This window comes from Chrysemys picta, chromosome 17 (assembly GCF_011386835.1).
Source record: "Chrysemys picta bellii isolate R12L10 chromosome 17, ASM1138683v2, whole genome shotgun sequence".
NCBI lineage: Eukaryota > Metazoa > Chordata > Testudines > Emydidae > Chrysemys > Chrysemys picta.
The window spans coordinates 17,821,251-17,849,207 of NC_088807.1; the positions used below are offsets into that span (position 1 = coordinate 17,821,251).

Below are 27,957 nucleotides of genomic sequence, written 5' to 3' on the forward strand. Positions count from 1 at the left end.
GCGGGGGCTGAACTTCCCGGGTCAGCGGCGTGCGCAGCGCAGCGTCCCGCCCCGGTACCCGGCCTCCGCCGCGCCGGCTGGGGCTGCCGGACCGGGCCCAGGTGGGCGGTGGCGGGGCAGGTCCCCCCCGGCAGCCAGGCTGGAGGCTCAGCGCGGGGCGCGGCTAGCGCAGGACGCCTGGGTTCTGCTCCCCAGCTCGGCGACTCGCGGGTCCCCGCTCTCTCCGTGCCTCAGTTTCCCCTTCTGCGCAAGCGGGCTAAGGCGCTCGCCGCCCTCTGTAAAGCAAAGCGCTAGGTAAGATGAGAGCTCCGCCTTCTTGTTTGCGATCGGAGACCCCGGCACAGGCCAAGACCCCATTGTGCTGGGTGCTGTACATTGTTTACTAGGGGTATTACGGTAGCACTAGGCACCCCAGTGATGGCCCAGGACCCCAGAGTGCTAGGCGCTGTAGAGACACAACACATAGTGAGGGGGCAGGGCTGAGCTGGGGAGGATGTGGGGCTGGGGTGAGTGGGGCAGAGCTGTAGGGATGTGGGGCTGGAGTTAGGGGCAGGGCTGAGCTGGGGGAGATTTGGGGCTGGGGTGAAGGGGGCAGGGCTGAGCTGGGAAGCATGGGGCTGGATGCTGGGTTGCCCTGAGCTCAGACCCTTCTCGTTCCAGGGCGCTGGGACATTAGAGGCGGGTCCAATGTATTTTGCTGAGATCCAGTGGGCTCTGCTGGACCCCGCTCCGAGGCCCGTCTACAGGGACATGGTTCCGGAGAACTACGGGACGCTCCTCTCTCGGGGTAAGGATCCCCCTTGACATTCGGGGCTGGGCAGGCTCTGATGTGCCCGAATTGGCTCTAACTCTGGGTTCTCCCCCTTAGATTTGGGGTGTCAGTTCCCCCATCCCCTGAATCCAAGCGAGAGGGAAGGAGACAATCGCCTCCACACCTGCGATGAGAAAGAAGGGTCAGAAATGCCATGGCTAGAGCTGAGCTAATAACTGTTGTTTTTGATTAGGAGGCAGATCTGGAAAACCCCTTAGGGGTCGTCCTGCAACAAAAATTTTGGGTCAGACAAAACGTTGTGTTTGATGTAAACCGAGACGTTTCCTTTAGATTTCAGGCATTTTTTACTGTTTTTAAAATTACTATTCAATAAAAGCAAAGGAAATTTGGAAATGAAAAGTCATTTTGATCCACACGATCCAAACGTTTGGATTTGTTCCCCCTTTTTCCTTGAGCGACTGAAACAATTTGCCAAACTCGACTCCAATTCACACGGCGTTCAGGCGACCTGGGCCTGTGTTTTTTGCTGAAAAAAGGGGTTTGTCTGAAGAATTTTGCTGTGGCGTTGCTCATAATATCTGTCTGTCATATTGCGCTTTCCCTCAGGAGAGCTGTATCCTTATCCCTGTGCTACAGATGGGAACGCTGAGGTACGGAGAGATGAAGTGATTTACCAATCTCACCCCTCAGGCCGGTGGCAAAGCTGGGTCCTGAACCCCAGTCCACTGCTTTAGCCACTAGCCCATACTGCTTCCCACCCCGTCTCTTCTCCTCCACGCAGACTTACACACTTGTCCGCTATCCAATCTCTTCAGCTTTGTCAGAACTAAATTATAGCATTGTTACCCTAGCACTCAGAGACTCCGCAGCACCCCATGGTGCCAGGACCAGGCCAGGGCTGAACGGACCCTCAAGAGGTCGTCAACATATTGAGAGACACTCTCTGCCTCCAAGAGCTCACAGCCTAAGTAGCCAAGACTCACGGGGCAGGAGAAAGAAAATGCTAGGCAGCATGGCCTAGTGGATAGACCACTGGGCTGGAACTCGGCAGACATATTGCCATCTCTCTGGCTGGGTGACCTTGGTCAAATCATGTCAGTTCTGCCACATTCTTTCAGCTGCCCCGAAAAATTAAATTAAATTAAATTAAATTCCCCCCAAAGTCAGAGTATTGGACGAAGCATTTCAATTTTTCAGTGTGAAATGACTGTTGGTTTCAAAATTTCCTTTATTTTTATATATAATAACTTACCTTCCCCCCCCCACCGAGAAAATGGTTTAAAAGGGTCAAAATAAAAACAACACGTTCTGATTTTCTCAAAATGAAACATTCCCTTCCACCCAAATCAATATATAGATGTGTATATATTTGACTTTTTGAATACCTGAAAATTTTGAAAAAAATTATTTTCAGTTGTACCTGAAATTGATTTTTGTTTTATTTTTCCGAATTGCCAGTGAATTGAAAAAGCCATTATTTGCCCAGCTCTACTCGTGAATTCTCTCAATTGTACTGCATATAGGAGAGGATTACAATTATCATTGTTATTTACTGGGTGTATTACGGTAACACTGGGAGCCCTGGTCATGGTTCAGGACCCCATTGTGCTAGGCGCCATAAATTATGTATTAGGTGTATATGCCTAGGCGCTCCGGTAATGCCCCAGGACCCCATTGTGCTAGGTGCTGTACAAACCCAGAACCCTAGGGGCATAGAATCAGGAGTGGCGGATGCGTCACTCATGGCTTTCCACCCATCCCACCCCACATTGGGCGGTAGCTCCCTCCCCTCATCACTGCCTGTCCATGTACGAGATGGAAGAACAACTCAGGACGGGTTATTAAGGCAGCTGGGTTTATTTTTCGGCATACTAATGAGTTCATTTCCACGCCCCTCAGTTGTTCTTCTTTCCTCCCCAGCTCTGGCAGCAAATTGGGTGGGATGGGGGGAAGCTGGTGCTACCCTTCCAAGCCCCACATGTAAAATAAACTCTGCCCGCACGTCTCAGAACCATTGTTCAGAGAATTCACACTTCACAGAGCAACAGGCTCAGGCTCTCAGCAGACTCAGGCAGCGTCGGTTATGCCCTCAATTTGCATTTTCCTGGTTTTCTTTGCAACCATAGCAGCTAGAGATTTTTTTTTTAATTATGGTTAAGATTCTGGGGAACAAGGAAGCAGAAGGGAGAGGTGCTGATGAGATAACAGTCCGGAAAATCATGTTTGGATTCTCTCTTTATCCTCGCAGATAGTGGAATTATTAACGCAGCCCTGCAGCAGGGAGGCCCAGAGACAGCACAGTCCCACGGGACGTTACCAGGGATGAGATCCGAAGGGAACGTTTACCAGGCCCCAGGCCACGCAGCCACCTGCCAGAGCCAAGCCAGGCCAGCGGGAAAGCCATGGAGCAAAACAGCTGCCGACAGTGAGGGCCTGAAGAAACTCAAAGAGGGCAGCGCTGCCCTGCAGCGGGTCCAGGCTCTGCATCTCCCCCAGCCTGGGGGGAGCCAGACCGTGTGCACCCAGTGTGGGGGCAGTTTCGGCCAAAGTGTGCGTCCTGCCCCGCTGCCGCCGCCCCAGCCGAGGGTCCCGGCAGCAGAGAGATTCTACCAGTGCCCCGACTGCGGGAAGAGCTTCTCGGTCAGCTCGCACCTGACCATCCACCGGCGGATCCACACGGGGGAGAAGCCGTACCGGTGCGGTGAGTGCGGGAAGAGCTTCAGCCAAAGCTCCACCCTGGTGCTGCACCGGCGCACCCACACCGGGGAGAAGCCCTACAAGTGCACCGAGTGCGGGCGGAGCTTCGCCGTCAGCTCCCACCTGGCCAAGCACCAGCGCACCCACACGGGGGAGAAGCCCTACCAGTGCCACCACTGCGGGAAGCGGTTCAGCCAGAGCTCCACCCTCAACCTCCACCAGCGGACCCACACCGGGGAGCGGCCATACCGCTGCGCCGAGTGCGGCCGGGGCTTCTCCGTCAGCTCCCACCTGACCATCCACCGGCGGATCCACACGGGGGAAAAGCCCTACCGGTGCGGCGAGTGCGGCAAGAGCTTCCGCCAGCGATCAGGGCTCATCACCCACCAGAGAAGCCACGCAGCGCAGAGACTCTACAAATAAAGGGGGGTGCTGGTCCCTTTAAGAGGAGGCAGGGCCAGCATCAACTGTGCCAGCCTGGTTGTCGTCACATGCTCTGGGGGCTCTGGTGAGGCCATGCCCATTGCCTTTTAAAGGGGCCGCTCACCCGGTGACAGACCCAGTCATAATACGGCATAGAGATCATACAAATAGAGGGCGGGCTGGCCCCTTTAAGAGGAGGCGGGGCCAGCATCAGCTGCGCCGGCCTGGTTGTCAGTCAAATGCGCTGGGGGCTCCAATGAAGACATGCCCACCCTGTCACAGACCCAGTGTTGCCAAATATCACACGGTGGGCTCTCTTTAGAGCAGTCTGGCCTCAAGGAGCGGGCACTGGCCTGGACTGGCACTCAGGAGACCTGGGTTCTATTCCTAGCTCTCCCCTGCTGCAAGTCACTTTCCCTTTCTGTGCCTCTTTTCCCCCCATCTGCAAAGTGGAGGTAATATTAAAGTGCTTTGAGATCTGTTGATGAAAAGTGCTAGGTATCATTATTAATGAATTGTTTTTCGGCTGGAAAATTGGGGCTTTGATCCAATAAAATGTGTCTGGTTCCTCCAGAAAGTTTCAATTTTTTTGTTGGAAAAACATCAGCCAAAAACGGAATTTTTTCTATTCTGAAATACTGCTGAACTGCCTCATGGGAGTTGAAGTGCAATTGCTTCATGCCCTCATTCTCCACTCTAGGCTGAGCTTCTTGGTTGGACTGCATCTCCCATGATGCACCATGATCTCCCCTAAAAACATAACGAGGTGTTCGGTGGCACCTTAAAGACTAACAGATTTATTTGGGCATAAGCTTTCGTGGGTAAAAAACCCACTTCTCCCTGATCTCCCCTGTTCCTGAGTCACTTCAGTGAATCATGGGAGTTGCGCTTTGGTTGCCTCATGCTGTAGGCCAGGCTAACCATCAAGACTACATCTGCCATGATGCAATGTGGGCATGTGACTGCCATGCGGCATCATGATAGGTCATCTACAAGGTGACCTGAATGCATCATGGGAGATGTAGTCGAACCAAGGAGGCTGGCATATAGAGAAGAATGGAAACGTGAGGCTCCTGAACTGCAATTCCTATAAGGCACTGCAGTGGTTTAGAAAGAGGGGAGACTGTTATGCATCATGGGAGATGTAGTCTGACTGAGGAGAATATGAGTGTGAGGTACCATCGTGGCATTTCAGAATTTAAATATTTTGTGATTTGGCTAAAAATATGTCAAGTTTTGGGGAAAATGTTTCCGTTTTCAGGCAAGAGAGTTTGTATTTTGGGTTTTTTGTTTTTTTGCCAAAAGCTTGAAATTTCCTGTGGAAAATTTCAGGAAAAACTCTCCCCTTCCCCTCCCATTTTTGTCTAAATTTTCTGTGTGAAAAAACCACACCCGTGACATTGCCATGCTAGGAAAAGCCCCAGTATAGATGCAGTAATACAGGCAAGCAAGTTCTTTCGCTTATTTCATTCAGGGAACTGATGTAAATTGACTTGGCGGAATTCCGTTATCTAATCAGAATTCTTTTATCGGTCTTTCTAGCTATCATTTCAACAGATAACATCAATGCTTATTTCTAAGTGTTTTCTTTATTTTGTATCCATTTAAATTCTCACAGTTGTGGAAAATGATGGGTTTTAAGGTTTTGATGTGTCGATTTTCAGTGTTCGCAATTGCAGAAAATTATAATGATTTAACGAGTGCAGATGTTGATTTCAAAAGGTGCCGCTTTAGAACGGTCAAAAGGCGAGTTGGCAACACGCCCTGTCAAAATGTCCAAAGCAAATGACCTTAAACCAAAATCTACGAAGTTTTCCAGCAACATTCTTCTTACTTTGCCTCGCTGTCGTTTTTGGTTGTTGTCGACGGAAATGTTTTGTTGTGTCCAAGGTGAAATCGACATTCACTGACAAGAATCCAATCCTTCCAAGTTGAAATATAAAGGAAGCCGGCGAAAGCACTCTTTAGCTGGTATATGCTGCATCTCCGCTAGCTGGTATATAGCTATGCTGACCAATCCTTTCTAGGGCAGAGATCACCACCTATTTCTATGCTGTTAGGGCAGCCCTCATCCTAGGGTATGTGTCTACATTGCAGCTGGTGTAGACATACCTAAGTGGGCTTTGGTCTTGCTGGCTCGGGTACCAGGAGTAGCAATGCTGTGGCAGCACAGACTGCAGCGAGGCCTGGCCATCTGAGTAATTACCTGGGTTAGGCTAAGCGGTTGCTGCCGTAACTAGCTAGATCAAAGCTAGCTGAGGTGTGTCTACATCTTACAGCCATACCCCCCCCCCCTAGTGTGGACGCACCCTCTGTGTCTGTGCGCTGCAGGGCCGGGGAGAGAGCATCTGAAAGGGCTGGATCTGCTGCCGGTTTATTCCCGTTGTGCATCGTGAGCCGATCCCGCCTCTCCGTGTTCAGGCACAGAAGCCCCGCTCCAGCGAGTGCAGTTGCTTGGTCTGTGATTTCTTGCAGCAATTGGCCAGCTTCATGCACCCTCTCTACCACTTGCTCGTCCCCTTGGGTACATCTACACAGGGATAAAAAACCTGCTGCTGGCCCAGGGCAGCTGAAAAATTGCTATGTAGACATTCAGGCTCGGGCTTCAGATGGATTGTCTATACGTAGGGTGACCAGACAGCAAATGTGGACAGTCGGGACGGGGTGGGGGGGTAATAGGAGCCTATATAAGAAAAAGGCCCAAAAAACTGGACTGTCCCTATAAAATCAGGACATCTGGTCACCCTATCTATACGGCAATTTTTAGCCCCACAGCCTGAGTCCTGTGAGCCCAGGTCAGCTGACCCGGGCCAGTCGCGGCCATGCTGTGAGCCTGTTATCCCTGCGTAAACATACCCAGATCCCTGCTATTTGTGCAGGTGCTGTGTTTCTGCAAATACCAAAGGATCGTTTGACCTGTCCTTAAAATGGACAAGGTTGGTCTGTGAGGCAGCCACATTTTTGGCAGTGAGATAGAAAAATGGCATGAAAAAGAGGAGATTATGGGATGGAACAGAGGGATTGGTGGAAATGGTGTCCCAGTCCCACAAAATATGGCAGCTACGCCGCCATATATTGCAAAATGCCCCACAAAACAATGCACCAGATGGCAGTGCAGGGGATTCGGGGATGCCTCCAAGACTTGATTGGAGGACAGAGTTTCTGTCCTGTGAAAAATTTTGACATTTTTGAAAAAAAAAAAAAAAAAGTCGCCTTCCAAGTTTGGGTGAAGCAGAACCCCCCAAAAATAATTTGTGTCAGGTCGATAGAAATGCTTCGTTTTCACCCTTTTTTCATTTTTCAAATAAATAAAAAAAAATTTTTTTTTAAAGAAAGTCGTTTTGAAATGAGAAATTACCCCCCCCAAAAAATCCTCCTAAATTGGGACAAAAATTTTGAACTTTTTCACAAAGCCAAATTCTGACAAATGATTTGTCTTGCGTCAGTTTCATTTTTATTTATTTTTTAAAATATAAACTAATGTAACTTTCAAAACAAAACATTCGTTTTGAGATAAAAACAAAACGTTTCCTTTTCTAATAGAGCCAATATTTGTTCAGATGAGCAGCATGGAAAAATTCTCGAGGTTTCGACTTTTTTGTTCTGATCCCTAAAAGGCTCATGGGATGGGAAAGCTTCTTTCCATCCAGACTGACCTTTGACCTTTGGAGCAGACTTGCATCCCTTAAAGAGAAAGCCCTGAGCAATACCGCCTGGCTTTGCAACAGTTCTGTGTGTAAAACACACTTTACACCGCAAAAAGTGCTACATTGTTGTGACCACACTTGGACACTTGTTTAGTAATAGTGTCTGCAAAATGATCGTTAGTCCAGTGGCTGGCCACAAAAGCGAGTTGTACTGATGTGTCTCCCCAGATGGCAATGAGGCCTTAAGGTCACTTGGATTTTTTTTCATAGATCCCAAGGTCTGAAGGGACCATTGGCTCTCCGGGGTACCACAGGCCAGAGAACTGCCCCGTGATACTTGCTAGAGCAGATCTTTCAGAACAAACATCCCATCTTGATTTAAATACGGTCAGGGATGGAGACTCCACCACCACCCTGGGCAAATTGTCCCGATGGTTCATGACTCTCACGGGTAAACATTTCCACCTGCTTTCCGGTCTGAGTTTGTCTAGCTCAGGGGGTCTCAAACTGGGGGTCGGGACCCCTCAGGGGGTCACGAGGCTATTACATGGGGGGGTTGCGAGCTGTCAGCCTCCCCCCCAAACCCCGCTTTGCCCCCCAGCATGTATAATGGTGTTAAATATACACAAAAGTGTTTTTAATTTACAAGGGGGGGCGCGCTCAGAGTCTTGCTGGGTGATGGGGTCACCGGTACACAAGTTTGAGACCCACTGGTCTGGGTCCAGCCGCTGGGCGGTGTTAGTCCTTATAGCATCAAATCCCGCCGTAACCGGGACTCCCGGATCGCTGGCAACAGCCGCCGGGAGCCTCCCGGCCGATTCCGGGGGACTCCCGGCCGATCCCGGAGGGTTGGCAAGGGCAGCACCCCGGCGAGGGGCGGGTTAAAACCAGCGAGCCGGCAGCCGTGGGGCAGAGCGGTGCGTGGGGTGGGGGCAGAGGCTGCAACTGAGACCGGAGCTTCCTGGTGCTGCAGCCGGGCCAGGACGGCTCCCATCCGGCTGCGTGGGGCCCGGGGCGGCGGCGCGGAGCAGCGCCCGGGGGGGTGAGAGGGGAGCCCGGCATGGCGGGAGGGGGGTGGGCAGGAGTCTCCCCATTTCCCTCCCACTGTCCCATTCCCCCCCCCCCGGGGAGTCTGTGCGGGGATCCCCCCCTCCCTCCCACTGCCCCATCGCCCCCCCCCGGGAGTCTGTGCGGGGATCCCCCTTCCTCCCACTGTCCCATCGCCCCCCCGGGAGTCTGTGCGGGGATCCCCCCCTCCCACTGTCCCATCGCCCCCCTTCCCGGGAGTCTGTGCAGGGATCCCCCCTCCCTCCCACTGTCCCATCCCCCCCCCCCCGGGGGGAGTCTGTGCGGGGATCCCCCCCTCCCACTGCCCCATCGCCCCCCCCCGGGAGTCTGTGCGGGGATCCCCCCCTCCCTCCCACTGTCCCATCGCCCCCCCCCCCCGGGAGTCTGTGCGGGGATCCCCCCTCCCTCCCACTGTCCCATCGCCCCCCTCCCGGGTAGTCTGTGCGGGGATCCCCCCTCCCTCCCACTGTCCCATCGCCCCCCCCCCCCGGGAGTCTGTGCGGGGATCCCCCCTCCCTCCGACTGTCCCATCGCCCCCCCCCCGGGAGTCTGTGCGGGGATCCTCCCTCCCTCCCACTGTCCCATCGCCCCCCCCCGGGAGTCTGTGCGGGGATCCCCCTTCCTCCCACTGTCCCATCGCCCCCCCCCCCGGGAGTCTGTGCGGGGATCCCCCTTCCTCCCACTGTCCCATCGCCCCCCCCGGGAGTCTGTGCGGGGATTCCCCCCCCCCCCCCCCCGGGAGTCTGTGCGGGGATTCCCCCCCCCCGTTCCCCCCGGGGAGTCTGTGCTGGGATCCACCCATTCCCCCCCCCCCCCACTGACCCAACCAGCCCCGGGGAGTCTGTGCGGGGATTCCCCCCCCCGTTCCCGCCGGGGAGTCTGTGCTGGGATCCACCCATTCCCCCCGTCCCCACTGACCCAACTAGCCCTGGGGAGTCTGTGCAGCGCTTTCCCTGCCACTGACCACATCATCCCTCCTCCCCACCTGAGTTCTGATTTCCCTCTCATCAAAGTTAATAAGCAGCCCTAAAGTAAAGCAGCCCTCTGAGCCCGCTGTACTACCCAAGCTCTCCCCCCTCCCCCCGCTCTGCCAGGACCCGGGTGCTGGGCTTGGCGCTAATGAGATACCGAGGACAGCTGGCCTAGTTGCTAGAGCAGGATTCCTGGGTTCCGTTCCTGGCTCTGCCATGTGGCCGTGGGCAAGTGTCTGTGCCCCTCTGTGCCTCAGTTTCCCTCTCTGTCGAAGGGGGCTATCATCCCCGCCTACACACACAGCCTGAGTGAGCACTGTGGCTGGGGAGCACTCGCTGATAATATTGTGGGTCTGGGGGCGAGTGAACCCACTGTGGTGCCGGGCATGTTACGGGCATAGTAGGGTCTGTTTGGGGAGGGGGAGCCATACAGGATCATGGGCAGGCCCTGGTGGACCTGGGGAAGGCCCCATTTCCCTGGGGTATTAGGAGCTGGATGTCTCTGATATTCTCATCTCATCTCCAGTTGGACATCATGATGGTCCCTTCTAGCCCTGGAATCCCCCTCTTCATCCCTTTCTTTCTGGGGAAAGCAATATTGCTTGCCTGGGGGCCTCCCCATACCTTTCCCCCACTGACCCATCCAGCAGTGGGGATTCTGTGCGGGGATCTCCCCCCCCCCCCATCACCTCCCCTCAACCTGCTCAGACCACCCTCAACTCTGCCTTAAGACAGTGACTTTAATCCAACCTCATGCTTCAGGGCTTCAGCCAGGCACCTGCAAGGGTCAGGAAGGATTCTACCCCTCCCGCCCAACCCAGTTGGCCCACACCCAATATAAAGAGGAGGCGAGTTGAGATCACGCAGCAGGCTTCGTTGCGCTCGTTTGACCTTTGATCCTGTTTCCTTCCCCCATAAACAGGATTCCCAGCCCCCTGCCCCCACGACGCGCTGTTCCAGATGAGGCGAGGGGAAGGGCCCTGTGTCCCGCATCTCCAGGACTCCACGGAAAGGGTGGTCCTGAGGGGAACCCGTACAGGTGAGGAATGCGGGAAATCAGTTTGGGCTTTAGAAGGAAGAGTTGCATCCTGAATCGATCCTAAAAAGCCCATAGGTTTTGAAAGTGGCTAAACAAAATCCCAGACACGGCTTAGCGTTGGGTCAGCTGAATCGCTTTCTTTTGATTGTCCAGTATTTGCATCGACACCAGGCAGCCTTTCACACCAGAGCAGGGTGTATTAATCACCTGCAACCCAGCGCGGGGAAATCCTTAGGTTAGCGCAGAGCCATAAAGGTCAAGACCAGGGGTTCTCAAACTTTTTTTTTTGCTGGAACCCCCTTTGAAAATATTTCAGGCTGTGACAACCCCCCCCCAAAAATGACTATCGACCCCACCCATATCAGGCCACCCTTAGTTCTATGCTGCTGCTGGTGGCGGCGCTGGTTTCAGAGCTGGTTGGCTGGAGAGCGGAGAAGCAAGGTTGGCAATACTGCAAACCCCCTTACAATAGGCTTGTGACCATGCCAGCGCAATCCGCCAGCCAAGCTCCTGTGGACTCCGTTTCAGGCTCTCTTCCTCTGGCTGCTTCACAATCCCAAGTGAGGGCAGTTGAGCCTCCCCCAAAAGTCGACTTTTCTCACCTCTCAGTCCGTTGTCCTCAGGCGAGGCCAGGCGGAGTTCACCTACCAAGAGCAGCGCTCACCCTTGCGCGCCCACTGGGTACCAATGCAAAGTAGAAATGGAGGCGGGCATAGGTGTCACGCAAATATCACAGAACATTCCCACTTCATCCCATTGGTCCCTTGAACAAGTCAATTGGCCCTTTTCGCAACACATCAAAAGATGGGCGGTACCATTGTCCTCATTTTGCACAGACAGGGAAAGTGACATGCACAAGGTCACCCAGTGCAGACCTGGAGAGAGAGCCCAGCTGGCCTGTGTTCTGTGCTTTATCCACTAGGCCACACTGCTGTGAAGAGTACCCACTGTGATATTTGGTGCTGTTGGGTCTGGCACAGGGTGAGCGGCCCCTTTAAGGGGAAATGGACCGAGCCTGATTTACATCCCAGAGCTCGTGACTGACAGCCAGGTCTGCAGAGAGATAAAAGGCCCAGGTGGGATTGACCCCGCCTCCTTTTAAAGGGGCCTTGCGGCAGGGCACATGGGTTCTACTCTGCTCCAGACCAAAATGAAAGTGGTATGATTCTCCACTGAAGCATCCCAAACCTCACCACCTTCTGCTCTGAGTGCAAAGCCTCCCTTCTCAAACTGCATAGCGACATGTTTGGGTCGGTGGGTATCCAGACCAAACCAGGCCACTACACACTTCTCCTCCTGGGGAGAGAACAAAGACCACGTGACAGATGTTAGCCACCTTGCTGACTGCATGACTGGAAGAGACTCCAGTATTCTGGGATAGGCACGGTATGCAGACCTGAGTAGAATAGAACGATAGTTACAAAATGAGCGACAATCGGAACATCTATCTGGTTGGAAATTGTGACATTTCAATGTTTGTTTTAGTCCTGAATTGGGGTGAAAAGTCGAAATGTCGCTTTTTTTTTTTTTTTTCTATAGAACAAAAAGTTTCAATTAGGAACTGGTGAGATGTTTTGTTTCAGGTTTGTTTGTTTTGCTTGATGTGGAACATTTTGCCATCCCTGAATGGAAATGCTTCATTGGGGAGCAGTGAGGTGACCCCAAAATGCTTTGCTTTCAGTCGGCTTTGAAGGTTTTTTCTCGGTAAACGTTGATTTCACTGTGCACACACACACACCCACAAAACCATGTTTCCATTGCTAAAAATTGTAATTTGCAGATAGGCAAAGTAAGAAGAATGCCGCTCATCAGAGTTTGATTTAAAGATATTTACTTTGCTCATTTTGATCGGACGTTAACCATTTGTGTTTTAATGATTATCAAGCTTTAACTTTTTGAATCTCAACATCTACTGTCATAAAATAATTATTGTCTGACCCTCTCCCATTGTCTGATCCAATTTCCCACAACTGTGAAAATTTAAATTGATAAAAATAAAAAAAGGTACTTAAACCCCATAATTTTACGCAACTGTGAAAATTTAAATTGATAAAAATCAGAAAAAATGCTAAAAAATAAACATTGATATAATCCATTAAAATTATACGTATTAAAAATTGAATTCTGCCCAACCTAGTTTTGAGTTAGTCCAGTATTAAACTTTCATCATGGTGCCTCATGGGAATTGTAATTCATGTGCCTCATGCCCCTCTTCTTGCCTATGGGCTGGGGTGCCTGGCTGGACTGCATCTCCCATGATGCACCACATGCCTCACTGAGAGGGAAGAGTATGTTGCATCATGGGAGATGTAGTCCAGCCAGGGAGCCCAGCCCATATGAGAGAATGGGGACCTGGAACACAACTCCCATGAGGCAATGCACCACAATATGGAAATAATGATAATACCTAGCTGTTTCTCATCAGTAGATCTCCAAGCGCTTCACAGTCCTTAATGTTTTTATTCTGTGAGGGAGGGAAGAGCTATTAGCCCTGTTGTACAGATGCATTTAACATGAAATGCTGTTTAAAGCTGAACTGATTTGCAACTAACTGTTTCAGGCCAGTTGAGCAATCCAAAATATTTCGATTTGGATCAAACTGACCTGGAACAAAATCTTCCGTTTCCGTTTCCCAATGGAAAATTGAAAAGAGTCGGCAAAATTAAAATTTCCACCTGTAAAATTCTGAATGTGATTTGGGGTGGGCTGACGGAGCTGCAGGATCCGTGCTACGCCCCGGCTTTTGAACAGCCCCTGGGAGGAACCCCATCTGTGTGGTGGACCCTCCAGGGGTCCCACTCTTCCTTCACGTAGGCCACACGGCGTCAACGCCTCTGAGACTGAGCTTCTGAGCGCCAGCATTCCTGCTTCACACTGAGCTTTGCCCAACGAGTCCAGCTGAGCTAGACTCCTGGTCAGAGACTTGTACACCCTTCAGGGACCCGTCCACCTCAGCGAGTATTTGCAGTGACGCCTGGCAGCGTTTGCAAAGCAGAGCAGGGTTTATTAGCTGGAACCCAGCATCGGGAAGTCGTAGGATAGAGAACTAAAGGTTAAGCCGTAGTCCTTTCTGGCTAAGCCAGTGGTCCTCCCAGCCAACCTGCTGTGGATTCCCTTTCTCTATCTCTCTCCATCTCCCTGGTAGTCCCAGAGCTGCTGGCTCTCTCCCAAAGTCACCCTTATTCCAGCCACCATAAGGCCAGAAGGGACCATCATGATCATCTAGTCTGCCCTCCTGCACGTTGCAGGCCACAGAACCTCACCCACCCACTCCTGTAACAGACCCCTGACCTCTCGCTGAGTTATGGAAGTCCTCAAATCATGATGACTTCAAGTTACAGAGACTCCACCATTAACACTAGTTTAAACCTGCAAGTGACCCATGCCCTGTGCTGCAGAGAAAGACAAAAACATCCCATGGTCTCTGCTGATCTGACTCAGGGAAAAATTCCTTCCCTCCCCCAAATATGGTGATCAGTTAGACCCTGAGCATGTGGGGAACACCCACCAGCCAGACACTTGGGAAAAAATTTGCTGTAGTAACTCAGAGCCCTCCCCATGCAGTGTCCCGTCACCGGCCGGTGGAGATATTTGCTGCGAGCAGTCACAGATCGGCTATATGCCATTGTAGGCAATGTCACCATATCATCCCCTCCATAAACTTATCAAGCTCAGTCTGGAAGCCAGTTAGGATTTTTGGCCCCCACTCCTCCAGAACTTCACTCCGATGGCTAGAAAGCTTCATCTAATTTCTAGCCTAAACTTGTTGATGGCCGGTTTATATCCATTTGTTCTTGTGTCCACATTGGTGCTTAACTTAAGTAACTCCTCTCCCTCTCTGGTGTTTATCCCTCTGATGTACAGTAGAACTCTGTTTATCCAGCCCTCCCTAACTGACTTGCCACATTTACTGAACAACCAGGACTGCAGGGCCAGAAGTAGGTGATCTCTCCTATGACCACTAGATGGTGCTGCAGCATCATATTTTCCCTTTCTCCGGTTTATCCAGTGTTTTGATGATCTGATCTGGCCCTGACCCCAATTAGACCAGATAAACGCGGTTCTCCTGTACTGCTAAGGAGCGATCATATCTCCCCTCAGCCTTCTTTCGCTGAGGTAAACAAGCCAAGCTCTTTGAGTCTCCTCTCCATATCCAGCTCCTGCAGACCCACGTGCTGCCTGCCGGAGATTCCCGATGCGGTCTTTGCAGAGCCTTCATTGATATGGGTTGATTTCAGCCTTTCTCTGGCTCTGCCCCAAGAGCGGATCTTTAACCCGGGGGCACCCAGGGGTGGCCATGCAAAGCACCGAGGCATCGGAACTGTTGGACTGTTACAGAAAATTCCCCCTTCCTCACAGGAGGAAAGCGCGTTGCCCGTTGAAATATCGTCCCCCTGAGAAATTCCCAGCCGGCTGCCATGAGCAGCCCCTGGCGTCTCCCTCGGCCCGGGGAGTGACTCACCCCTCTCTTGTCTCCACAGGTGGCGGGAGTGAGCCTGAGGTGGGAGATCTCTGGCAAGAGGCAGCACAGCCACACAGGATGTCCACGAGAGGCTCTGCCGGGAACGATCCCCGGGGCCCGGACCCAGAACTAGCCTGGGGGGCCGAGGCCGGGGGGCAGCAGGGGGACTCTGAAGTGGAGTGTCTGGGCCCAGCCTGGAGGGATGAGGCTGAGGCCGGGAGCCAGGAGGGAAACTCCCCAGTGGAGCGGCTCGGCCAGGCCTGGGGGAGCGAGGCAGAGGACCAGCCGGGCCAGGCCCCTCCCTACGCTGGCGCCTCGGCCCCCCGCCCATCGCCGGGGAAGCCCTACAAGTGCACAGAGTGCGGCAAGGGCTTCAGCCAGAGTTCCCACCTGATGCGCCACCTGGGCACCCACACGGGGGAGAAGCCCTACAAGTGCGGGGCCTGCGCTAAGAGCTTCACCCAGAACTCCAACCTGCTGCAGCACCAGCGCATGCACACGGGCGAGAAGCCCTACCACTGCCCGCAGTGCGGCAAGCGCTTCTCCTGGAGCTCCAACCTCATCCAGCACCAGCGCCTCCACACCGGCCAGAAGCCCTTCCAGTGCGCCCAGTGCGGCAAGCGCTTCTGCGAGAGCTCCCGCCTGCTGGAGCACCAGCGCATCCACACCGGCGAGAAGCCCTACCGCTGCCCGCAGTGCGCCAAGAGCTTCAGCCGCAGCTCCCACCTCATCCGCCACCAGCGCATCCACACCGGCGAGCGTCCCTACAAGTGCACCCAGTGCGGGAAAAGTTTCAGCCAGAGCTCGGCGCTCATCCTACACCACGGGACCCACGCGGCCAACCCGCTATGAGCAGCCTGCCGGGGGAGGGTTTGGCGCACTGCTCGTGCCTTATTAGAGACCCACGCTGGGAGTAAGGACATGCCGGGCACGTGGGCAAACGGTTCCCGTGGGAATGCAGCGCTTATTACGCCTCGGACACAGGTGAGCTCAGGGATTATTACACCTGGGAGAATCCACAGGGGACACGTGGACAAAGGGCTTCTGTGGGAGATCAATGCTTATTAGATCTTGGAGGATCCACGTGGGATGGTGACCGCGGAGATAGGGAAGCTCAGCGCTTGTGACACCTCGGAGAGTCCACGTGGGATGGTGACCGTGGACACGGGGGAGCTCGGCGCTTGTGACACCTTGGAGAGTCCATGTGGGATGGTGACCGTGGACATGGGGGAGCTCAGTGCTTGTAACACCTCGGAGAGTCCCTGGGGGGCAGGGGAGGGGAAAGAGACATTCTGTCCACCTGGGGGAAAGATTCCTTTTGAATTCACAACCTATTCCACGTGTCCCAGCAAAGAGAAACCCGGAACAGGGAGTTTAATCATAGTGGACATATCTGCTGTGAATCTGTGTTGCGCTCATTGGTACCTTAGCTGCCTACAGAGTGGAAACCACGGGAGAAAAGTGTATGTGGGGGGAGGAGGGTGTGTGTGGTTACACCTGGCAGAGACTCTGCTCCGGGAGAAATCACTAAACTAGAGGAAAAATAAACCCAAGAAATTCAACTTCTTCACCCGTCGCTCGCCAGTGCGTCCAGTTCTGATGCCCACCATTCAAGAAGGATGTTGGTGAATTGGAGAGGGCTCAGAGAAGAGCCAGGAGAATGATTCAAGGATACGATTTAGTCACGGAGGTCACAGATTCCGTGATATTTTAATGGACGTCTGTGACTTCTTTGGCTTCAGCCCCACCCTGCGGTAGTGGTGGGGGCTGGAGCTGCCTGCCGCCCCACAGCCAAGGTGGTCAGTGGCCGGGGCGGTTAGCGCCTGTAGCCAGAGCAGTCAGCGGATGGGCCTGGAGCTGTCCCTCCTCCGTCCCCCCACAGCGGTCGTGGCTGTCCCACCTTGCCACTAACTGGGGACAGGGCCGTCCCTTCCTTCCCCCCCTTCAGCAGCTGGGGCCGGAGCTGTCCCTCTCCCATTCTCCCAATGGCTGTAGCTGGTCCTGGAGGGAGCTGTCCCGCCCCCCCCCCCCCCCCCCTACACACACACACGGTGGGACTCAGCCTGCCAATCCCTCCCCCCCACAATTATCTTTAGTAAAAGTCTCAGACAGGTTTCAGGCTTCCATGAATTTGTGTTTCTTGCCCGCGACCTGTCTGGGACTTTTACTAAAAATAACTGTGACAAAATCTCAATCTCCACAATGATTAAAGGATCCTAAAGCCTGCCTCATAGCGAGAGACCCCAGGAGCTCAGACTGTTGAGTTTAACACGGAGAAGGTTGAGGGACGACTTGGTCACACTCTGTAGGGAACAAATATTTGATAATGGGCTCCAAGGTCCAGCCCAATCCAACGGCTGGAAGTTGAAGCCAGACCAGTTCAGACTAGAAATAACATTTTAACCGTGAGGGTGATGAACGATGGGAGCAAGGGTGATGGTGGATTCTCCATTACTGGCCTTTTTTAGATGGATGGTTCCCCTCCCTCCAGCCCCCCAAAAGATCCACGCTAGTTCAAACAGGGATTCCTTGGGGGCAGTTCTCTGCCCTGTGCTACGCAGGAAGTCAGACTAGATGATCCCCATGGTCCCTTCGGGCCTTGGGATCTGCGACCCTGGGAAAGTCCATCCCTGCACCACTGGCTCCGAGACAGAGCTGATGGCAGCGGGCAAAATTCCCTCTGCCTGGTGAGAGGCAGCAGCCTAATGCCGTCGCCCTGCCCGAGTCTGACTCTGAAGGCTCAAGCCGGATTTACATGGAGGATAGGCCTTTTTTAAACATTAATTAATTAGTTTATTAAGGTAGTGCCCACTGGCCAGCTGAGAATGGGGCCCCAGTGCGCGACACAGACACTGAGAGCAGAAGAGCTGCCCCGAACAGCTGATCATCTGAACAGACAGGACAGGCACCGGGGGGGTGGGGGTGGGGGTGGGCGTGGGGGATACTGCACCAGCAGAGCGAAGAACGGGAAGGCTGGTGCATCGCACTTCAAGAATCCCCTATGGAAACTGTACATATTAAGGGCAAAGCAAATGTAGGCTCTGATACACTGTCCAGGCAAAAAAGCTCTGAATGGACGCTTATTAACAGCCAGTGGCTGCCCTTACTGTAAGAAGAGAGGTGTGACCCAGAGATCCCTTGAGGCAAACAGCCAGAGGACATAAGGGGGCGCGTGGGGTTTCCAGGGATCCCCTGGGTCTATCGTCTACCTAATAGTGTGCCAAAGGGTGGCGCGTGAGGTCTCTGCCAAGAGCCAGTGATGCACTGGTCAGCTGAAGCCTGTGAGATGGATGATATTTAAGGAGTTGTCTCTATACTGAGGTTCTGACGGTGCGTTAGTTAAGAGTGGCCACCAGAAAGTGATAAACAGGTTTTGTCCAGGCAGGGAATAGGAGGCACTTGGCTCCCTGGCTGACCATTGGGTCTCTCATGATGGGCGTCTGTTTGCACTGCTAATCAAAGTTTGCAAATTCTACAAGAAAGACGCCTACAAGGGGTATGTGTGTGAGGAGGAATAAAAACAACCAGCAAGGCATGTGTGTGGGGGGGTGTTCCATGATTTTTTGAGAGGGAGGTTGGAGGGGATCAGCTAAAGGGAAGGGAAGGAGGGGGAGGTGTGGAGTGAAGATGAGGTGAAGAGACTGTGAGAAGGGACGGGGAGCCTGGAGCAAACAGCTGATCAGCACAGGGCAGAGACAAAGCTGTAGATTGTTCTCTGAAGAACCAGAAATCCTGGCTTTGGCTGCTTTCGCCCCCTCCTGGCTGGCTCCTCTCTGCAGTTTCCCCCCCAAGGCGGGGGGCAGGGGGGAGCGGAGGCCTAGTTCCCCTAGAACAGGGGTAGTCCATTCGTTTTTGTCAAAGTCCAAATTTCTTGGTCAAGGTCCAGACTCCAGAGAAGAGAATAATAATAATAAAAAATCAATAATGATAACGGTGAAGTAAATGAAGAGATTTCAGGGTCCGTTCAAAAGGATCTGGTGGTCTGGATGTGGCCTATGATCTGTCTATTGGCAATCCCTGCCCTAGAATGGTTGTGTGTGTGGTGTATGTGTGTGGGGGGTTTTCCCCTGCACAGGTCTGGGTCCAGCGAGGTGCTGAGGCTCGTACTGGTTTCTCCACCCAGAGGTGGATTTTGCTCACTTCTGCCAGCACTGTCTATCTCAGTGATCCAATTCTAGCCTTCCTTTTTGGCTGGAGGAGCGCTGGGGTCTGCAGGAGTTATGGAAGATTTGTGGAAGAAGAAAGGTCGGAGCCTCTTTCTCCCACTGGCCCCGAGTGTGATGGGGCTGGAGAGGAAATCCATGGACTAGAGATCAGGGAGACAATAATGCACCAAAGGTACTGACCAAAGCCAGCTATGTGATGGCTGGAAGAGTGGAACCCATGGCAGACCAGCCTGAATGTTCTGATCCTGGGAAATGATGCACTGGGCACATGCATTGCTGAAAACATGCTGGAGAAATTGTTGGGCTCTGAAAGAGACACCTGTTTGTGCAGGTAAGAGCAATGGGGCTGTCTCTGACCCCAATATCTAAGGGGGGAGGACTGACCAAAACACTTGCTGGTGGCAGACAGAATCCTGGAGGGAAAGCCAGAGCCAGCCGGCAAGAAACTGCTCTATGAAGGGGGTAGAAATCCAGCTTCTCATCCGAAGCCTGCTGCAGTCAATCACCCGTCATCACCTGTTTGAAGTCAACAGATTGTGGATCAGGCTCTAGTTCTGCAGCTCAGACGCGTGGAAAATCGAGGGGAGGTTTCATTACGCCTTCCTGTGACGGAGGGTCTGAACGTGTCTCTCTGGGGAGGTCTGAGCAGCACGGATGCTCCTGGAGGACGTACAGAGCCTCTGGGCTCTCATCCCGTCTCTGGAGTGCACGCTGGGCAAAGTGGAGTGAAGTGGAGTGGGAGAGCTGAAGATCTGCTACAGCCGATGCATTTTTGGGATGTAATTCTCTGCATTGAAGTCTGGGAGTTGCTTCTCATTCCGTCCCCCCCCCGCGTGTGTGTACCTGAGTGCATGGCTCAGTGAGGGGGCTTCTGAGGCAGCTGGGATCCAGAATTTATAGAGGGGAATGTAAATATCCCTAGCTAATATTTCTTTGATTCTTTTATTTTTGGGGGCGGGAGGGGAAGGAGAAGGTTGAAGATCATTCCTGGTCTCAGCCAATGATTATTAAATGGTGATTTTTACAATGCAACAGCAGGTAGATTGTGTAAAGTGAAAACTTCTTTTGTGCATTAAGCTCAAACTGAATTTATCCAAGAGTGGTTCTCTGTTCCTCAATATCCTTTCTCCTATAGCGCCTGGCTTATTTCCCAGATACTAAAAGGCATTTGACTGGGTAAAGTGGACTATGGTACAGAGCTCCTATGACGAAATAGCTTCAGAATAAATCTCATGACCTGGTTAAATTCCCCAAATAAACTCCGCAAATGTCAGAATCTCAAGGGGAGCAAAAGTTTCAACTAATATAATATATGAAGATATACTTATCTCATAGAGGTGGAAGGGACCCTGAAAGGTCATAGAGTCTAGCCCCTGCCTTCACTAGCAAGCCCAAGTACTGATTTTGCCCTGGATCCCCCCTCAAGGATTGAACTCACAACCCTGGGTTTAGCAGGCCAATGCACAAACCACTGAGCTATCCCTCCCTCCTAACTAGAGCTAGGTGAAGTTTTTTGGATAAGACTTTTTTTTTTTTTTTTTGCTGACAAATGCAGATTCTGGTTGACTGAAACATTTTAGGAATTTGGTTTGATTTTGTTGTTTTGGTAAAAAAAATACCTCCCCTCCCCCCCCCCCCCCAAAAAAAAACCCTCAAAAATTCAGAATAAAAATGTTTTGTTTCAACATTTTTGAAATAAAGTGTTTTGATTCAAAATGATTTTTTGTTTAGAAATTTCCTTGACTTTTATTTATTTATTGTTTTGTAGAAGGCTCAAAATCAAAACAAAATGTTTCATTTTGGGTCAAACTATTTTTTTTTAACGTTTTGCTGAAATTTAAAAAAAGAATTGTTTCTGATCAACCCCGAATGATTTAAAAAAATTAGGTTAGTTTTTGGAACTGCCAGTGAACCAAAAAAAAAAAAAGAGTTATTCACACAGCTCTAAGTTTAACTCTGTTATATTTTGCAGGGATGCACCTAAAATTGTCTGCAACCTTCACACCTATCTGCCCTTTTTCTCAAGCCCATAGTTACTAAAGCTGGGTCTGCACTGGGGAAAAAAGATGTGTTCTTAACTCAAATTAACTAATGATGTAAAATCCTTGTGAACTTCTGTTAGTTAAATTAAGAACACTTTTTTTTTTGTCCTAGTCAAGATGCGCCCTTGGTTTGGAGAATTCAGAGATCTTTAAATATATTGTCCAACCCTAATCTTCTATGATTCTATGAATCTTCTCTGGGAAAGTATATGTCTTCACTTGTCTAAAGTGAAAACTTCTTTTGTGCATTAAGCTCAAACTGGTTTTACCCAAGAGTGGTTCTCTGTTCCTCAATATTCTTTCTCCTATAGCTCCTGGCTTATTTCCCTGGACACGAACAGGTATTTGACTGGGTAAAGTGGACTATGGTACAGAACTCCAACGGCGAAAGAGCTGTTTATTGGGAACTCACCCTCTTCCTGCCAAAGTCCTCTCTGTCTTGTCCAGGTTCTGTTTTATTCAGCTGCTTTTGTGCAGGGCGCTGATTCAGATCAAGACTGGATGCCTTTCTGGAAGATATACTTTAGTCAAACAGGAGTTATTGGACCCAATGCTGGGGTGACATAGTGAAATTTAATGGCCTGTGATAACCAGGAGCTCACGCTAGATGATCTAATGGTCCCTTTCAGCCTGAAAATTATGAATTCAGAAAAAATGCTATGTATCTTAGGCTGTCAAATACAATGGTGATGGGGTACTTTGTTGGCCCCCTTTACCGCAGTATCTGAGAACCCCACAATTTTTAATGTATTTATCCTTCAGTGTAGATACTAGCTATGCCACCAGGAGGGTTTCTCTCATCGGTATCGGTAATCCGCCTCCCTGAAAGACAGGAGCTAAGTCGACAGAAAACCTTTGTGATCACTTCATCTCACCTGGGTAGCACTGGCCAGAGAATTTGCCCCAACGGTTTGCTACCCTCACTGTTAAAAACGTGTGCCTTATTTTAGTTTGAATTTGTCTGGCTTCTTCTCCCAGCCATTGGATCTTGTTATGCCTCGTTGATAGGACGGCCTAGTGTCTAGACGCCTCCACCCAGATTGGGCCTCCGTTGTGCCAGGTGCTGTACAGACATACAGCAAGAGACAGTCCCTACCCAAAGGGCTTATGGAGACTGATAGCTCTTCATAAATACAACAGGGGCTGAACAATAGGGAGGCAGAAGAGCTATGGAAGCTAAAGGACAGTGTTGGCACGGGAACAAATGGGGATAAACGGGCCAGGGGTAAACTGAGGCTGGACATGAGACGGACCCTCAGGGAAGGGAGATTCTGAAATAGGAGGAGTTGTGGGAAACCAGGCTAACTGCTTTGAATATGGAGTTTAATAGTTTCTGAAAGGAATTCTATGACGGGATTGTCTTTACTAGCAAGGACTGGACTCAGAAACCCAACGGGGTTACTTCCAATCCTTTGGTCGAAGTTCCTATGTCTAATTAGACAAGGTGGGTGACCTCATATATTTTATTGGAGCAACTTCTGTTGGTGAAAGAGACAAGCTTTCAAGATCCACAGAGCTCTTCTTCAGTTCTGGGAAAGGTGCTCAGAGTGTCACAGCTCAATACAAGATGGGAGAGTTAAGATAAGGAATTTACACATATTGTCAGAGATCATTCAAGGTGGAATGGCCCGTTAATACCGCTGCAGTCAGAGGACAAAGAAGGAGGTGGAGTAGGTTATAGATTGTTGAAATGAGCCATAAATCTGGCGTCTCTGTGTTCATGATCTTCACCATCTTGCAAAGTAACAAATTTAAGCTCCCAGGCTCGTCTTTAGAAGGTGTTGTGCAGGTTTCCTTTGACAGACCGACATGATGTGGTAGGATGGAAGGACATTTCAGATAGCTTTTTCCTTTGCCGCTTCTGCGGCACTGAGCACATTGGCAATAAATCCAGCTGAGTCAGACCTGCAAGGACCTGCGTCTCCAGAGATTCCAAGCATCTCACAGACCGTTGGGATCAAGGGTGGCGTGGCGTCATGGTGTGGGGACAGGCTTAGGAGGTGGGAACAGCTGAGTTCCATGCCTAGATCAGATCTGGAGCAACATTCCTTAATGGCCCGGTTTTGGTTTCCAGGGATAGTACCGCTGATATAACCCAGGGATAGTGCCGCTTACCCTCCTCACAACGAGTGCATTGTGTCTATTACTTCCAAGGCCCTTCAAGGCCAATCCCCATCTGACTGATCCTCTCTCATTCGCTCTCAAGATGTTGGCTCCCACCTCCAGGCGGCCCGTGATCCCACCCTCCATCATCCCCTTGGTACATTTTCAAACAAGCCCCGTGGTGCTTTCTCCCCTGGTGCCCGTTACTCTTGGGGGGAGCTCCCTGTGAACCCCCACAAACCCACCTCATTATCTGCCTCCCAACCCCACCCTAAAACTCTCCTTTGTCGCCATGCCTACAAACAACTCGACATCGGGTAAGGGGCTGATGTGCTGAGTTCCCTGCCCACCATGCGGACCAATATTGTCTCCTTGTGCCTCCTGTCTGCCTACCTCCACCTGGTGACTTTTGCCTTATACTCAGATTGTCGGCTCTTCAGGGCAGTGCCCGTCTCTTTGTTCTGTGTTTGTACAGCACCTAGCGTAATGTTGCCTAGCACTACCATAATCCACCTAATAACTAATGTACAGTGCTTAGCACAATGGGGCCCTGATCCATGACTTGGACGCCTAAGCACTAGCACAATATAAAGACTTATTGACCTGAGGGTTAGTTGGTGGCCATTTCTTCACTCATGGTATTAGCAAGAAGCCTGCAAGCTGCTGCTGTGAGCTTTGGCAACCTTGTATGTGGCAGTCACTACTGCCATGCAAGGGTGGGGGTGGTTGGTGAATAGAGCTGGTGGCAAATATTTTGTTTTTCCGCGCTGAATTTCAGCTTTTTGGCAAAAATTCAAAATTGGAAATATTTCTATTTGGAAATGTTGCCACAGGTTCTCATGGGAGGTGTAGTTCAGAAGCCTCATGCTCCCATTCTCCTCTATAGGCTGGCCTCCTTGGTAGGACTACGACTCTCATGATGCATCACAGTCCCTTCTTCTTTCTGAGCCACCACAGTGCCTAATGGGAGTTGTAGTTTAGGTGCCTCATGCTCCCATTCTTCTCTATAGACCACGCTCCCTGGTTGGACTACATCTCCCATGATGCTTCATGATATCCTGTCTTGGAGAAAGGGAGCGGTGGATGCATCATGGGAGATGTAGTCCACTGGAGAGCCAGGCTCATGGAGAAGAATGGGTAATTGAGGTAACTGACGTACAACTCCCAGGAGGCACTGGGCTGGCATTTCAGTTGGTTGAATATTTTGGGTATAGGGTTTTTTGATGAAAGCGGGCAGCTTTCTGCAACACATTTTTTTCTGAAAAAACAAACTATATTACATTAAAAAAAGATTCAACCGCCTATTTCAGATCAACCCTCCTTGTGAGTTCATATGCCAATGCACAGCACAGGGGCTGCTGAGAGAAACAGAGAGCTGCCGGCTGAGGCCCGGAGCAGGCTCTGCTTTCTGTGTTGTGAAGGGATAAGGCAGTAAGGCCTGACACATAGACTGTAGATTGGGCATTAGAGATTCATAGACTCCAAGCCCAGAAGGGACCACTGTGCTCATCCAGTCCGACCTCCTGCATAACCCAGGCCAGAGAACTGCCCCCAAATAATTCTGCGGCACTAGATCAATTAAAAAAACAAACCCAACATGAAACATTCGATCTTGATTTAAACCTTGTCAGTACCGGAGATTCTACCATGACCCCTGGTAAATTGTTCTAATAGTTAATTACTCTCACTGTTCAACATTTATACCAGCGGTTCTCAAACTATTGTACTGATGACCCCTTTCACACAGCAGGCCTCTGAGGCCCCCCTTATAAATTAAAAACACTTGTTTATATATTAAACACCATTATAAATGTTGGAGGCAAAGCAGGGCTTGGGGTGGAGGCTGACCGCTCACAACCCTCCATGTAATAACCTCATGACCCCCCTGTGAGGTCCGGACCCCTAGTTTGAGAACCCCTGATTTGCACCTTATTTCCAATCCAAATTTGCTTAGCTTCAACTTCCACCCATTGGATAATGTTAGATCTTCCTCTCCTAGACTGAAGATCCCATTATTAAATGTTTGTTCCCCATGTAGCTACTTACAGACTGGGATCAAGTCACTCCTCAACCTTCTCTTCGTTAAGCTAACTAGATTGCGTGCCTGGAGTCTATAAGGCAGTTTTTCTAACCCTTTAGTCATTCTTGTGGCTCTTCTCTGACCTCTCCCCAATTTGGGCACCAGAACTGGACACAGGTTTCCAGCAGTGGTCGCACCAGTACCAAATCCAGAGGCAAAATACCCTCTCTACTCCTGCTTGATATTCCACTGTTTATGTCTCCCAGGATTGTGTTGGCTTATGAGACTTGGGTTCTTTCTGTTCCCATATTTCTATTCCCATCTTTTATTTAGACTCTGAACTCTCTGGGGAAGGGCCTGTCTCCCTCTCTGTGTGTGGACAGCTCCCATCTAGGTGCTAGCAACCCGGTAATTTTAAAATAATGTATTTCTTTAACAAAAGCTCTCCTGGCATCTTTGTGAAGAACACCTCACTGCTTGGCGTCTCATTGGCCAAGCCAAGCAAGGTCTTACACTCAAATCAATGGCATTGTCTGTCTGGGATGTGACGCCTTCTGAGTGCCACATTAGCTCAATTCTTAAACTTCAGGGAATGTTCTAGGCAGAAACCTACTGATTTGGGGGAAGAGTGGAAAACTGGAAGGAGGAATGGGGGACTGTGGTATATAGAGAAGGGAGGAATGGGGAGCACGTACACACTTTGGCATGAGGTCATCTTCTTTCGTATGGCTTGGGTAGGTAGCAACAATTACAAATGTATCTCTAGATTTGATAGCCAGCCCATTTCCGCAGCAGTGTGCTGGTGAACGTCGTACCTAGATCACGCCCAAAGCAGAAAAACAATACGCGCCTGTGATAAAGAGGATGGGAATCAATTGCTCTCCATGATCACCAAGGGCAGGACAAGAAGTAACGGGCTTCAACTGCAGCAAGGGAGATTTAGGCAGGGGTGGATTAGTGTTTTGTGGGGCCTGGGGCCAGAGCAAGTGGGGGGGGGGCTCCCCACCCCTTCCACCTGCAGTTCCCTCCGCACTCCTGCTGGGGAAATGGGGTCAGGGCACGGGGGCTTGCCCTGCCCCCCAGCCTGGCACTCCTGTTTATTTTCTGCATTGTTTTTGAGCTGAGCAATGAAAACAGCAGGCAGCTCCTTCCATGCTTCTCCTGCAATAGCCCATGGGAGGATTTATTTAGCTTGTTTCTACTGGAATTCAGGAAAATCCTGGGGCTGTTTCTATTGGACTTTGGGTCAGTAACATTTTGCTTTTAAACATCCAAAGACCTTAATAGGGGGCAGGGCCGGCTCCAGGTTTTCTGCCGCCCCAAGTGGCAAAAAAAAAAAAAAAGTCCTTCGCTCCGAGAGGGACTTGCCACCAAATTGCCGCCGAAGACCCCGGACGTGCCGCCCCAATAGCGGCCGAAGTGCCGCCCCTTCCTATTGGCTGCCCCAAGCACCTGCTTCTTTAGCTGGTGCCTGGAGCCGGCCCTGATAGGGGGCCATGTTTGACATGACACCATCTCTAATCAGAAGAGCAGATTGGGGAGGGGGACCCATAAAAGGCCGCTTCAGCACAAGAATTCCCTGGGGCAGAAAGCTTGCAGATGGGGCCTCATAGAAGCAGGGGAGCTATGCACCACCAGCCACTTACTGAGTATTTGGAGAGGCGTCTTTCAGCCCATGTGTGCTTGTTCCAGCTTCAACTGTGGAATGGTAAAGACTCCTAGAGCCGGCCAGGGCCTTTAGACAACAGGGTGATTGTTACAACGTGACTACTTACCAGGTACATGAATTTGGCCTCCTAGAGTGCCGGGAGGGCAGAGTGGAGCAAGCCCCCACGTCCCAACCCTGCTTCCCGGCAGGCGCACTGGGTGGGTGAAGTGGGCCAGGGTGCTGGGGCACCCATTTTTCTGGTGCCCCAATTGTCCCTGGGCATGGGCCCCATTGGCCCAGTGGGTAATTGGCCACCGTTGGTTGTGCCTCATTAATTTCATTTCAACTTATATTAAAATATTGATTTTAATCTTACGCCTGTTTTAACTTTTATTATTTTGCTTCATTTTCTTTCAACATTAATATTCTAATAAAATATTAATTTTAAACTTATATTTATACCTACCTTTTTTTGGGTCAGTATTGCTTCCATTCCTTTCATTTAAACTTTGCTATTCTATTACAATTCATATTTTAATATTATATATCCACATAGTTTATCCAATCTATTATATTTAATGCGTTACTATAATATAAACGTCAAAACAAAATGAATTGACACCGAAACGAAATATTTTTATGATACTGAAATGATTCGCTGCTGTCACAATGATGGTTCTGAATTGAAATTTTTCTGAATTTTTCGGCTGTGGGAAATCTTAAATTGTGGCTTTTCGTTCAGTTTGGAATGGGGAAAATAGAAACATCTAATTTCCTGCAGGACGGAATTGCCAATTTCTGACCATCCCAACTCACCAGCAACAGTAAGGCAGGCCACAGAATACACTGTATAGAGGCCCAGCTATGAAAATGCCTCTCAAGATCTGCTGGAGTCACTG

The 27,957-nt window shown here is 50.9% G+C and overlaps 2 protein-coding genes across 2 annotated transcripts in view; both read left to right on the forward strand.

The window, feature by feature from the left end:
• On the forward strand, window positions 1-27,511 carry LOC101943358 (zinc finger protein 436-like). The gene is made up of 6 exons (XM_065571808.1): window positions 1-294; window positions 661-787; window positions 3,021-3,889; window positions 9,761-9,887; window positions 10,501-10,617; window positions 15,099-27,511. Exons 2-6 carry the CDS (start codon window positions 688-690, stop codon window positions 15,929-15,931), a joined length of 2,046 nt encoding a protein of 681 aa, XP_065427880.1. The 5' UTR covers window positions 1-294; window positions 661-687; the 3' UTR covers window positions 15,932-27,511.
• Window positions 1-27,957, forward strand: part of LOC101945709 (uncharacterized) — a 449,899-nt gene that overhangs the window by 261,828 nt on the left and 160,114 nt on the right. The window lies entirely within an intron of this gene.

Excerpts from the sequence above, each read along its gene's own strand:
- LOC101943358 (XM_065571808.1), top strand. The coding sequence starts at position 688 with ATGTATTTTGCTGAGATCCAGTGGGCTCTGCTGGACCCCGCTCCGAGG. Across the intron at positions 788-3,020 it reads CGGGACGCTCCTCTCTCGGG|ATAGTGGAATTATTAACGCA; the intron begins GTAAGGATCCCC and ends TTATCCTCGCAG. Across the intron at positions 9,888-10,500 it reads CGCCTACACACACAGCCTGA|GATTCCCAGCCCCCTGCCCC; the intron begins GTGAGCACTGTG and ends CCCCATAAACAG.